General features: G+C 40.2%; 1 protein-coding gene across 1 annotated transcript in view; it reads left to right on the plus strand.

The window, feature by feature from the left end:
• Positions 1-14,033, plus strand: part of CFTR (CF transmembrane conductance regulator) — a 139,280-nt gene that overhangs the window by 88,105 nt on the left and 37,142 nt on the right. The window contains exon 20 of the mRNA XM_074952101.1: positions 356-456. Within this exon, the coding sequence (XP_074808202.1) occupies positions 356-456 (101 nt within the window). The remainder of the gene's footprint in view (positions 1-355; positions 457-14,033) is intronic.

Consider the following 14,033-nt stretch of genomic DNA (forward strand, 5'->3'; position numbering starts at 1 on the left):
TCAGACCAAAGGTCCATGTAGTCCAGTATCCTGTCTTCTGACAGTGGCCAATGTGTGGTGCCCCAGAGCAGAATAGGTAATCATCAAGTGATCCATCCCCTGTCACCCATTCCCAGCTTCTGACAAACAGCAAGTCTAGTATCAATGTCAGGAGTAGAACCCAGAATCCCAACTCCCAGTCCTTTGCTTTAATTGCTAAAACATGCTTCCTCTTCAAACAGCGGCAGTAAAAAAATAAACACTTTTACTGGACATTCACATTTTAAGATATACATACCCATTTTCTCTGCTAGCCATTGGCTTTTTATTTGCATGTAATCATATTTATAAACAGTTTTCCCCCCCCCGCCTGCAGGTGAAGGGCAAAGCAAAGCTGCCATTATTCTAACTTTAGCCATGAATATCATGAGCACCTTACAATGGGCAGTAAACTCAAGCATAGACGTGGACAGTCTGGTAAGTATAGAAAGCAGCTTGTTTTTATTATTATTGTTTGTTATTATTATTTGTTATTATTATTACTAATTTTCAGTAAAATTGTCTTGTCTTGTTTACTGATTTGTTTTTGAACTATGTGGCTGCAAGGCAGATACACCAAAAACCTCTACTCACAGTTCTGCCAGCAACAGTCATACTTTTTCACTGCAGAGACTAATTTGTGTGGTGATTCCAAGTTCAAAAGTCCACTGGAATTATATATGTTGACAACAAATAACTTCATGTGGGACTTCAAAAAACAAAGCCAGATAGATTTGAAGTAGTGAGTGGAGAATGTCAAAAAGGATTGGATTTGTTTTGCAAAGACCAGGGGCTTATCCAATGCTTAATAGTCTATTTTAGGAATTTATACTGCCACCCAGCGGTGGGGCATCCAAGCAACTTCCAAATAAAATTAATAGCAATTGTGAAGGCCCTAGTGAACTTCCTGGAGTGTTTGGCACTTCTTCCTTTTTGCTACATAAACTCTGCTTAGGGTATGGGTTTTGTTTTTGACTTTGATTAATTTACCTCTTTTAAAGATTGATTTGTTTCAGAGTAATTTGTATTTTTAATTTATTTATTTAGGGTCACTTGTGGGGTTTTTTATGGGGAGTAGAATGTTTTACAGAATGTTGACTCACAACTATCTAAACTTTTTGAGAGACAAGGTGGGAGAGGTAATAATGCCTTTTACTGGACCAACTTCTGCTGACGAGAGAGACAAGCTTTTGGGCTTACACAGAACTCTTCTTCAGGTCTGGGAACAGTATTCAGAGTGTCCCAGCTCAATACAAGGTGAAACAGATTGTTTAGCATGAAGGAATTAATACAAGTTGTAAGAGACCATTCAAGGTGAAGTGGGCAGTTCATACTGGGAATAAATTTTTGAAGCTGAAAAAGTAGGCTGAAAACTTCTAAAAGAGTATGTTTGCTCATGCAATTTCCAGCCTTTTCACTTCTGACTAGAAACTTAGAAGAGTGAAAAGGAGGTAGGGAAGTTATCAGACTATTTCACTGTGTTAATTGCATCTACCTTGAATGATGTGCACTACATGATCTACTTTAAAACATCCTACTTTAACAACAACATCCTGAGGCACCTAAACAATTACACCAATAGTATCTTATTAAATAAAGCCCGCGAGCAACATTACCTAGTTCCACTTTCTCCAGCCCTTTGATCAGTTAAAACCATTTCAGCAAGAGCTTGGGAAACAGGTGGGTCCTGACTAGATCTCTAGGTCACCAAATCTTGGTTCATTTGCATTCAATTGTTTTTTTATAAAGGATGGGAATGGTTGGTGTTGGGGATAAAGATTTGCCAATTTGTTATTTTTAACAAGTCAGTTCAGCCACCCATTCTGAAGCTAACCCTTAAGAGCCAAAAAGATAGGAATTAACCATCTACAACATATGGTCCCTCTGCAACATTGATGACTTGTGGTCATCTAGAAGCATAATGTACCCAGAGAGGTGTATATTTCTCCCCGTCCACAATGACTTCATCGTAATTCTGCTCTTCTACTACATCAGACCAGCACGTCTCCTTGAAAGGTATGTATTCTTATTGCACAAGAACCTTGTGAAACCAGCTAAAGTAGGAATACCACCGCCTTCAAAACTCTTAAAAATATTGATACAACCTCTATGGCAACAGCTTGTTTACCATAACAGTAAGATGCATAAAAAGGCAACTCTTTTGGATGGACTGGTGTTAACCAAAACATCCCCTTGTTTTATGTTAAGGCATGAATGTGATAGTAGCAATCTCTCAAAAATATTTCTATTGTATCCATCCCCTGTCCTATTTGTAAACTTCTTTTTAACTCCAGGAGACACAGTGAGGCTCTTTTTTGCAGAAAAAAAATATGTACAAAAGTCCTCTTCACACACTATACCTTTCAGTGTTATTATTAGAAACAGAAGATGGAGCTGATATTTCACAAAGGGAACTGCCTGTCCTAGCCTGCAAAGAGTGTTTGATATAGTAGCACTTAAGTAAGGAAGATTTCTCTCTTTATTACTATTTTTAATGACACATTGCTGTAAAAACATTGGCTGGTAATAGCAGCCAGGCAGTAGCAAAAACAAATCCTCATGTTTTTGCAGAAGTCTATGAGCACTTCCCCATGCACATAAGTAGCTCTTTCACCCCCTGCCCCCCAAAACATTTGCTATCTCTGTGATATTGGTGCTTCTGAAGTGCATCTATTATCAAATCAGAGATGGAAAAGGGCCTGCCTCCATGCCAGATCTACTCTATGCTTCTTCTAGTGAAGGGTTGCTCCCAACACTACAGTTTCTAATGCCTTTGTCCAGTCTAGTTTTAGATGTCCCAAGTGAAGGGACTTCCACAGCTTCTCTGGAGGGCTTATCCCTCAGGCTAATAGATCTCACTGTCAGGATTCTTCCCTGACATGCACCCACCTTCTCTCTCTGCTAGCAGACAAGGGATAATATCACCACAGTCTCAAGGGAATATTACATTGTACTGCATATAATGATATGTATTTATTATTCTTAATTCTCTGTATTATTTACAGCTGCCAAACAGGTATCAGGTCCCCACTTTGCTAGGGGTTATACAAATAGCTAGTAAAATATCTTGGCCCCAGAAAGCTTACAGTCTTGTTGCCAGAGCCTGCAAAGATGTAAACATGTGCTTAACTTTGTGTTAACTTCATGCCATTGAAATCAGTGCACAAAGTACTGACAATTCTTTTTCAGGATCAGGGTCTTGGTTAATGGCAAGATGCAACAAGTGGATGAAACAAACAGATGGGTGGTGGGTGGGAGAACAGTCATATGAGCATGTGTATGTATTGATTGAACAGTGCACACAATTGTAAAGAAGAATTAGGGAAGTACAATAGGAAAAATACATGTCCTACACCTAGACTTGGGGCAAATTTTAAAAGCAAAAACAGTGTTAGTGTTAAGAGTTGAGTCTGATTTTTCATTTTCTTTTCAAAAAATCATTTTTAACTTCAGATCTTTGGATTTTCCTGTAAAAATGTGATAGTGAACAAGTGAACTAGATAGAGCAGGTCACAAATTTAAGTTGTTCCCTCCCCCATTGAAAAATTGAATTTTCAGTAACCTGTGGAATTTGTTGCCAGGGGATGTTGTGAAGACCAAAAAGTATAATTGAATTAAAAAGATTAGATAAACTCATGGAGGACAGATCCATCAATGGCTATAGTCAAGATGGTCAGGGACACAACCCCATGTCCATACACCTCCAACTGCCAGAAGCTGGGACTGGACAAAAAGGGATGAATCACTCAAAATTACCTGTTCTGTTCACTTCTTTTGAATTATCTGTTACTGGCCACTGAAGACAGGATATTGCACTAGATAGACCATTGATCTGACCCAGTATGGCTGTTCTTATGTAACACGTTTTGTTGAAAATGTCAAGCAGCTCTAATTTGAAACAATTTCATTGAGATTTTGAGAGCTACAAAGGTAAAACCTAGGCTGCACTGGAGGCTGTGAGAGAACAGTAACAAGGCGAGGAGGTTTGCTCTGTGAATCCCAAGCCCTTCTTTCTACCACACCTGTGCATCCGAGGTTGGTCTGTAGTATCAATCTTTTTTTTAAATTGCCAAGCATAAGTGAAGAATCTGTGATACATCAACCCCATCTTCAGTTTTCTTAACAAGATTCCTGAAATAGTTCATAGCATTAACTCTCCCAGTGATGTTGCTAGTTTCTACATATTAAACTATGGGATTTCCTCACCATTATTCAGATTATTTAGCACCCTTATTATGATAGTATTAGCCTTAGCACACAAGAAGCAGCATACCAACCGCTTTCTCTTATCTAGAGCACAGATGTCTCAGCCCAGGGTCCTAACAATTGATAAAGATTTATTTTCTTTTTCTTTCTGGTGGCTCTTTTCAGTGTTTGCTGCTTGATCAGGTCTGTTATCCTCTTTTGGCCAATTATCAGTCCACTCTGGTACCTTCTCTTCCTCAAGAGCAGAATATCTCTTGTTGGGGACTAAACTGAATCTCTCACATAATGTTTCCCTTCCATTCTTAATATATTTTCTCAGTGCACAGTTCCTACCCTCTTTCTCCTATGTAACTCTCTCACCCATTATCTTCCAAAAATGACGACTTTGCTCTAGATAAAAATGTAGCCCTTATGCAGGGCAGGACACATTGCATAGCTTTCATATGAGATCATGCTGGATTTCTTCATTCTCTTTCCTCAGGACATTACGATTTGAAATCCCTCAACTTATGGTGTTCTCTCAGACTCCAGACACTTATGCCTCTTATCAGAACTTTCTTGGGAATGCCCATAGAACTTACCTGTTTGTTCTTTGCAGCTTAACATCTTATTAAATATTAGACTGTCCACAGATAAGGTACAGCTGAAAACACTATAGGTCTTTCCTTTCTAGGCAATTCATATTATGAATAATAAGAACAAGAGGGTATAATCAGTCAGTAAAGCTCTAGAAAGGATATGGGTATTATTCATTAATACCTTTGCTTGTATATATCCACTGGAATCTATGGTATTACCATTGGCTAGAATTTTAACTGGTTTTCTCATCTGCTTCGCCACAATCTCCTTTTATCCTTCGGCAACACTAACATCTAAGATGGGCCAATTTGAGGGTTTCATAGCAGATTTTTAATATTTCTCATAGGGGTGTTTCCCCAGCCATTCCAATAAAAGATTGTAAGTTCAAAGTGACCTTGCTTGGCTTCAGCTGCTAATGCCCTTAATGGTCTTTGAAATTCTCTTTACACTGTCTCAAGGCTTTATCTGCTTTGCCACTTTTTATAACATTTGGTCAACCTAATAGCCTTCTATTGTTTCATTTATTAATATCAGTTAATTAGATTTCTCTCCTGACTTTGGTCATTTTTGTCAATATCTTTTTTACTTGATTTTAGCTCTTTTTCTTATCCCACCAGCCACTCCTGTGATATTTTTAATTGAGCTGATTTTTGTTTTTTCCTCCACAAGGAAACAGAAAATCTGTTTTCCACTGAGTGCTGCCTTTGCAGATAAGGCCTGAGCTAGTCCCAGAGGAATATTTTAATGCTTTACAACCTCCTCCTTCATTTATGTGTACCTTGTAGTATCAGTGCTTGAACTGGAAAGTGGCAGTTCCTTTTAATAGGAAACAATAAATTGTCATGCATTCACTATTGCATGCCAAGATCACTTTCCTAAGGAAATATTAAAACACCCCCAAGGGAGATACTAATAACCCACTTGCAAAGTGTCACATTGGTCCACCCCCTGTACATCAATAAATGATTAAAGTAAGAGATTATGAATCATCTTCCTCCAAGATTCTAAGGCTAGAAGGAATCACTGTGATCATCTAGTCTAACTTCCTGTATAACATAGGCCATAGAACTTCCCCAAAATAATTCCTTTTAAAACTAGAGCATATCCTTTAAAAATATCCAATTTTGATTGTCAAATTGTCATTGATGACAAATCCACCACATGACTTGGTAAGTTGTTCCCATGGTTAATGACCCTCGCTATTAAAAAAGTATGTCTTATTTTCAGCCTGAATTTCCCTATGTTCAACTTCTAGTCATTGAATCATGTTATACCTCTCTGTGCTAGAGTGAAGAGCCCATTATCAAATATTTGTTCCTCATGTAGATATTTATAGACTGAAATCAAGTCAGCTGTTAACCTTCTCTTTGTTAAGCTAAATAGACTCAAGCTGCTCAATCTCTCACTATAAGCATGCTGGCCGCTGCTTCTTGCAGCTCCCATTGGCCGAGAATGGCAAACCATGGTCACTGGGAGCTGCAGGCGGCCGTGCAAATGTAAATAAACTGTCTGGCGGCCTGCCAGCAGATTACCCTGATGAGCTGCAGGCTGCAGGTTGCCCACCACTGATCTAGACTCAGGCCTGCCAAGTGTCATGTGTATCACATCAATTGCTTTTGGCAGGCTGCACTGCATCTTCCCACCTCTCAGGGAAAGGGAGAGACCTACTCCACTTCTCCCCTCCTCCCACCACCCCATCCTCCTGAATTAGGGCAATGTGCACTAAAATTTAAGGCAGGAGACCATGTATAGCTTTTCCATTGATTGCCGTTAATATTTCTGTGCATAGCACAACTCTTATTATCCAAGCCCTCGTATACCTTAGCAGGGGAAGGCAACTATAACTCACCCATTTCACAGATTAAGTAACACTGACGTTTCACAAGGAAGAGCTAGACATAGTACCCAAGACTGGAGATGTCTGTATAATGGATTTAGCGGTTTGTTGGAAAAATGTTGAAAAATGAAAAAAAAAAATCCATTTCAGGTTGGACCATAAATAAAGTTATTTGACATTTTTGGTGAATCAAAAAGTTTAAGAAAATTGTTTGGGGTCTAATGAAGTGTTTCATTTCAACAAAATTAAAACATTTCATTTTAATTTGGACCATTTGTAAACATTTTGGATTTGTTTGAAATAAAATTCAAGGAAATTTTAAAACTAAAAATTGTTTCAACCCAGAATAACTCAAAATGTTCTGTTTCAAAAATGTCAGAACTAAATATTTTGATTTCTTCTTATTCCTGCCCTCCCGCAATGATCAATCTGGTGAAATCAACACAAATTTGCAGAATGTTGTGGTATTGCCAAATCTGCATATTTCACCAAAAAGAGTTTGGGCTGAAAAATTCCACTCAGCACTATGAAAGACAGAGCCAGGTTTCATTCATTTTGCTTTTCAAGAAGATCACAGTCTGCTCGCTGAAGCAGGAATCCTGAAACAACAAATCATTGTGTGACACACTGGAAAATGTCTCCTACCTCCCTTTCTGGGCTGATCCACATAGAGGATAACAGATGCCTTCCACCACCAGTTACTCCTATAACTGAAATGGAAGAGGACTGTGCTGTGTATATGAGAGTTGTGGCTGTGAATTCTCATGAAAATCCATGTGGGTAAGATATATGTAAACCCTTCTTAAGTTAGTGTGAGGATCCTGTTAATGATTTTTTCTATTGCAAAATTTTATATTTAAATTTGGATGTTTTACTATATTTTTTGTATTTCTGTTAATGGGAATGATTTTTGATCGTCTCCAATACGGTACCTTGACGTCACATCCTACTCTCCTAACTTCATTTGTCTTAAAATCATTCCACTTTACACCTGTTGTCTTTCAAAGAACACTCATCTCTTCTGCCTCCAGCCTTCTGATGTCTGTTTCATTGAATGCAGCTGCTTCCAGACCACAGAGAGTAATACTATTAGTAACAGGTTTCAGAGTAGCAGCCGTGTTAGTCTGTATTCGCAAAAAGAAAAGGAGGACTTGTGGCACCTTAGAGACTAACCAATTTATTTGAGCATAAGCTTTCATGAGCTACAGCTCACTTCATCGGATGCGTTGGAGTCTGTTGCATCTGATGAAGCGAGCTGTAGCTCACAAAAGCTTATGCTCAAATAAATTTGTTAATCTCTAAGGTGCCACAAGTCCTCCTTTACTATTAGTACACTAGTTTGATAAATTTTCACTTTGGTGCCAAATGTTATGTTTTTATCAGTCCATAATTTCGTTAATTTCTGTGCAGCACTTGTGGCTAAGGCACATCTCCTTTTAACCTCATCCTTTCTGGAACCGTCAGCACTGATTAAGCTTCCTCGGTTCACATGAGATTCTGAATTCACTGCTGCATTTTAATGTTTTATGTTACTTTTTCCAAGATGCAACCACTTCGTCTTCTTGGCATTTATTGTAAGTCCAAGTCAACTACACCACTTGTCCAAGGTACTGAAGAGTGTTTCATCATTAATTCAAATGTGTCCACCAGTTGTACAATGTCATCTGCGTAAACAAAGGAGTTTACCTATACATCATCCAGTGTCACACTCTCCAACCCATCTAATGTTCTTAATGTCCAGTTTAAGAACGTGATGAAAAGTAGTGATTCTGTGCCCTCTTGTCTTACACCAAACTTTGATTTGAATCAGTTGCTTAATTTTCCACCAATTTTGACTACATTGCAGGAGTCTTCACACATTGCTTTTATAATTGCAGTTATCTTTTCTGGAACTCTATGTGATTTTTCTACTTTTCATAATACTTCATTCCAAACCAAATCAAATACTTTCAAGAAGTCACTGAAAACAGCAAATATTGTTAATCCCCTTCTTGCTACTCCCCCCACAACCTTGGGGGGGCAGAAAATTTTTTGCGTGGGGCAGCAAAAAACCTAGAGCCAGCTCTGTTAGCCAGTCATCTGGTACCTCCTCTTACTCCCATACCTTCTTGTATATTTTTTCCTAATGCTTTGATAGCACTTGTCCCACCAGCTTTTAGCAGCTCAGCTGCTTACAATGCAGATTACAATGGTGGGATATTGCAGAAGACAAGACAGATGCTAAAGAAAATAATGCAAACACAACAAAAGTCCATCTGACCGAGAGGCTGACTACTGACTAGGTGGCAGGGCATCACGTGCAGGGATAAGTCCAGGCTGGGCTTAACGGAGGAACAAACCATGGACAGAAATGAATTATGACACTGAACTGCTCCCCATGTCTGTAATGATTAGGGTGACCAGATAGTAAGGGTGAAAAATCGGGACGGGGGTAGGGGGTGATTGACACCTATATAAGACAAAGCCCCAAATATCAGGACTGTCCCTATAAAATTGGGACATCTGGTCACCCTGGTAATGAGGCTCTAGGATGAAAAGAAGGGAGATCTAAGAACTGTGTGGGGTATTTAATTGTAGAGTGTGTTTGATGAGACAGAGCAGTATGAGGGAGATTTTGAGTATGAGGGAGATCCAGAAAGTAGAAGACCCTGCCTTTTAGACACCAAAAGGCTGGAACTGAATGTACTAAATGTATCTTTCTAGAAAAGGAGCCTCATTCTTGAAGGTATTACATTAGCACTTATTAGCACATTGCTTGTGAGCTATTAGACTCTTTATCCTGTAGGTTGCCAGGTTAATCCTTACGGAGCTGGTCTGGATTCAAAAGCTTCTCCCACTTAATGGATTTTGGTGTGTCTGAGTTCCAGTTCACACTCCATAAGCTCACCATCATGCTTTGCACTAATTGGCAGACTCAGAGCTGCCCAGAGATTCATGGGACAGAAAGAAGGAAATAGACCTGTTATTCTTAGAGCAAGTTTCTTCTTCCCCTACCACAGCAGGGTTGATGCTTGCCCTGCTGCTGCTCTGGAGTAAACAGGCAACTTGATTTAAGAGGGTTGCCAAGTCAATACCTTTCATGAGCATTAATACTCACAATACTTTGTTTTGTTGAAAGAACATGTGCTGTATGCTCCCCCATGTTACGTGGCATAGAGAGAAACACAGGATGGATGTTAGGGCAAAGTACCCGAGGAGGACCCCAGATAGAAGTAGACTTCTAAGTGCTTGTGTACTAAGATGAATCCCATCATACCACAGTCCAAGTGCCATCAGGACCCTTTGTGCCACATATGCATCAGGGTGCACAAGTAATAAGTGGGGGCACTATAAAAGGGGATGGAATCAGGGAATATCTGTCAAGCTTGACATTTTCCCTTTACAAACCTGTATGAGAAGGAGCACATGTTCAAGTCCAAGTTCAGCATTAACTAGTATGAAACATTCCATTCCTGCAATTAACAGCATTACCAGTGGCTCCAGACACACACTGGAAACCTAAGCAACTATACCTTGAGTGCCCACAAGATTTAATGACAGCACAGGGTTTGAAAAGTTATTGTGAGAAAAGTTATTGTGCCTAGCTACCCACACCCTGACTGAAGAAGATCAATGGGTTTTTCTGCACAGCATTAAGCTGTTGAACCAGTGTTCCATTGTGTTTCCTGGTCACACTCCATATGACCTCAGACAGCATATTTTCCAGGGGACGATACATTGCAACATCACAACTGAATGCCATGCATTTCTGCTTTGGGTTGGGTATCGTCCCTCTTCCTAGCAGGAAAGCATATGGGCATTTTGAGATTAATTATTTTATCAATTAGTCTTTCCATTTTCTGGGAGTTGACAGTACACATGTATTATTCATTCAGACATTAAGAAGAGTTTCAGAGAGCCGAGCTAAATTAGAGAGAGAATTAAAGTGTAAATGTTATTAAAATCTCAGACGAGACTAAACATAGCATATTATGCTCTGAGCATTTTCTTTAGCATTAAGAATTAAATGTACTGTATTTTTCTGAAGCAAAAGTTTGGGAATTCAGAAACAGCAGGCAAATTGCTGACTGAGATTACAGACAAGGAGCATACTGTTACACAAATTCAGTCAGTCATAATGATTGAGGTAAAGCTTCTGGATGAAAAGGAAGGATGATTATTTTTGTAAAATGTTATTGATATTTATACACTGGTGTGTACAGGTCTAAATCATAATGCAAGTGACAGCGCCAGCCAAGCCATATTCTGAATATTTCTAAAATATTCAATTGTGTAAAATATCTGCACGTATGGTGTAGATGATAAATCTTCCAGTAAGAGTCTCAGACAGACAGATGAAATTATATGTCTTTAGGCTTTCCAGCAGATTTTCATTAGTATGTAACAGTAGGATGGCTTAGCTACTATCTCGTGGATAGTTATGGGGATTCAGTTCTTATGGGCAAGTTATTTTCGATTGATTCCCTCGCATCACACTTACAGAAAGTGCCAGGGACCTCATTTTACGGGCATCGTATTGACATCTTTCTCTCAGATTTGCAACTTTTGTGTCTCTCTCTCAGGCTGGCAGATTAGAAGGAATTATATCTTTTGATATCAGTCTAAATTAGTGTAGTTTTGCTTCAGAGAGAAAAGCTATGAATGATCGGTGTACATTGAATGAATTGAATTTGACACTTTTCTCAGTTGTCCAAACAACTTTGGTTGACAAATGTAGAGAAAAAGAGACTGCCCAGCATATCTAGGATCTAGAAGATCTAACCCAGGTGCCTTTATTTAAAACACAAAGTAGATTTCAGAATGTTACCTAGTAGGTCTCTTCATGTTTTTCTTTCAGTAAATGAAGTTGGAGCACTATCTTGGTTATAGAGCTAGCTGCAACTCTGTGCCCTTTTCTGGTTCACAGAGTGCATAGCCCCCTTTCCGGTTCTCTGCCCCCTCACCATGCCTTCACCACTCTCAGGGTGGAATCCCAGGATTCTCCCACTCTTAGACCAGGCCCCAGGCTTCCATTGTGCTTAACCAGCAGGTCTGACTGGTTTCAGCATCGGCAGTGTTACTCTTTAGTAGGTGTGATCAGTGGTAAATTCAGTGACGCAAAACAACCTTCTCAAACTAAGAAATACACTTTAATCTTTAGGAACAGAGCATAATATAAGACAAAAATAACTTTGTGAAAAACAATAAAGGCCCACCATATCTATCTTACTGAAGGCTTGCCATCCTTTGGAAGTTTAGGGTAGCCTAACTCTTCAGACCAAACAGGTGTTCATGGGTGTTAGTGTGTTCCCCACAAACAGCTTCCTGACAACCAGCTGGCCTCCAGTCAGAAAGAATCTTTTTAACTCTTTATTGTCCCTTTGATCTGTTCATTCTCAGCATTGGCAAAGCTTTGTAACTTGGCTGGCACCAAGGAAGTAGGTTCTTCACAGTTAATAGCTCAGGCTGTGTCTCTTAACACCCTTGAAGTGTTTACCATAGAGTGTTTTATCTGGAGCCATTGTTCCATCTTCCTGCTTGTTGTTTTATTCTATTCTATATAGGTTTTTATACCATGCTCATCACTATAGTATCTGAGCACCTTCCAGTAGAGCATGCAGCAATATGACTACACAGGTCACATGCTTGTTCTGTCATCCACTCCCCCGAGGGAGAAGTGTGTGGGGTGGAGTGGAGAGTCTTGTTTTGGTAGGGGCTTTTTCCCTTCAAATGTACCTTTTGGTATGAGTTTATTCTAGAGAAGGCAAGGTCAAAGAAATGTGGCATGCACGTGGAGAAGAAAGTGGTGAGGTTAGTGATAATCCTTAGCTCCTGGGGAATTCCCCAACAACCTATTATTAAACTAAACTAATAATATATTGTGACAAAGTTCCTCCTCTGCCTTGGTGGGTCCTGCGCTTATTGGCGGATTTGCTCGTCTCAGAGGTTCATGGTAGCCCTCAGTTTGGCCGCTTTTGTGGCTCAAATCTGCCGTTCACTCAGTTAGCCTCATCACTGGCCAGCATGGGGAAAAGGAAGAAGAACAATCCCCACAGTCTCTGCTGATCTACCTAGTGGATCGGGGAACAGGACAGAGACCTTCCCCTCTGGTGGAACCCACAATCCAGGTCAACTCCTCTGGTATCAAGTAGGAAGTTGGAGGGATGGGGGGAACCTGGGCCCGCCCTCTACTCTGGGTTCCATCCCAGGGCCCTGTGGATTGCAGCTGTCTACAGTGGCTCCTGTAACAGCTGCATGACAGCTACAACTCCCTGGGCTACTTCCCCATGGCCTCCTCCCAATGCCTTCTTTATTCTCACCACAGGACCTTCCTTCTGATAATACGTATACTTCTCAGTCTTCCAGTAGTATGTCTTCTCACTCTCAGCTTCTTACACCTCTTGCTCCTCGCTCCTCGCACGCACACCACAAACTGAAGTGAGCTCCTTTTTAAACCCAGGTGCCCTGATTAGCCTGCCTGTCTTAATTTATTCTAGCAGCTTCTTGATTGGCTGCAGGTGTTCTAATCAGCCTGTCTGCCTTAATTGTTTCCAGAAAGTTCCTGATTGTTCTGGAACCTTACCTGTTACCTTACCCAGGGAAAAGGGACCTACTTAACCTGGGGCTAATATATCTGCCTTCTATCACTCTCCTGTAGCCATCTGGCCTGACCCTGTCACAATATGCATACAGTAAGTATTCCAATAACCCAATGTAGCCATAGACTAATTATCCCAATAATCAGGTCACATACACTATTCATAAGGTATTACAGAGCAGTTTTCTAAATAATTACTGAGCAGCTCCATGCCCTTCACAAGCATATTAGTGCAAGCAAAACTGTTGGAACTATTGATTTTCAAAGGCATGAATGGAACCTAGCTGGCTAGCTCCCCTTGGCTTTTAGTGTGAGTTAGACCTCTACATGCCATTTCTGCCAAACTCCCTCTCAATGCCAAATTCTGCTCTTTAGTCATGCAACTTCCACTGACTTCAGCAGGAACCACCACAAGTACCCCATGGGCAGAAATTGGCCTCAGGAGCTAGTTAGTCATTTCTTATTTTTTAAAGAAAGACCTCTCTCTCTCTCAATCCAGTTATGCTGGAATCCATCTTCAGTAAGGCCCAGATCCACAAAGGACAGTACTTAGCGTTGAAATGCCTAACTTCTAGGTGCCCAGAAAATCAGAGGAACAGTAATGTGATCCACAAAGCCTGAGTTAGGTGCCTAGACTCCCTATACAATACATGGTGAGAGAGAGGCACCTAAAAATGCCACCCACAAAAAGCAACATGCTAGGCAAGCAGCTGCCTCAGCTTGCCTGTGGGAGATGCTGACAAGAGGGATGTGTGGTAAGCCCTACCCCCTCTCAGAGTTTAGTGCCTAAATCCAGAGGCACCTATCTCTGCTAGT

The sequence above is a fragment of the Natator depressus genome, chromosome 1 (assembly GCF_965152275.1).
Source record: "Natator depressus isolate rNatDep1 chromosome 1, rNatDep2.hap1, whole genome shotgun sequence".
Lineage (NCBI taxonomy): Eukaryota > Metazoa > Chordata > Testudines > Cheloniidae > Natator > Natator depressus.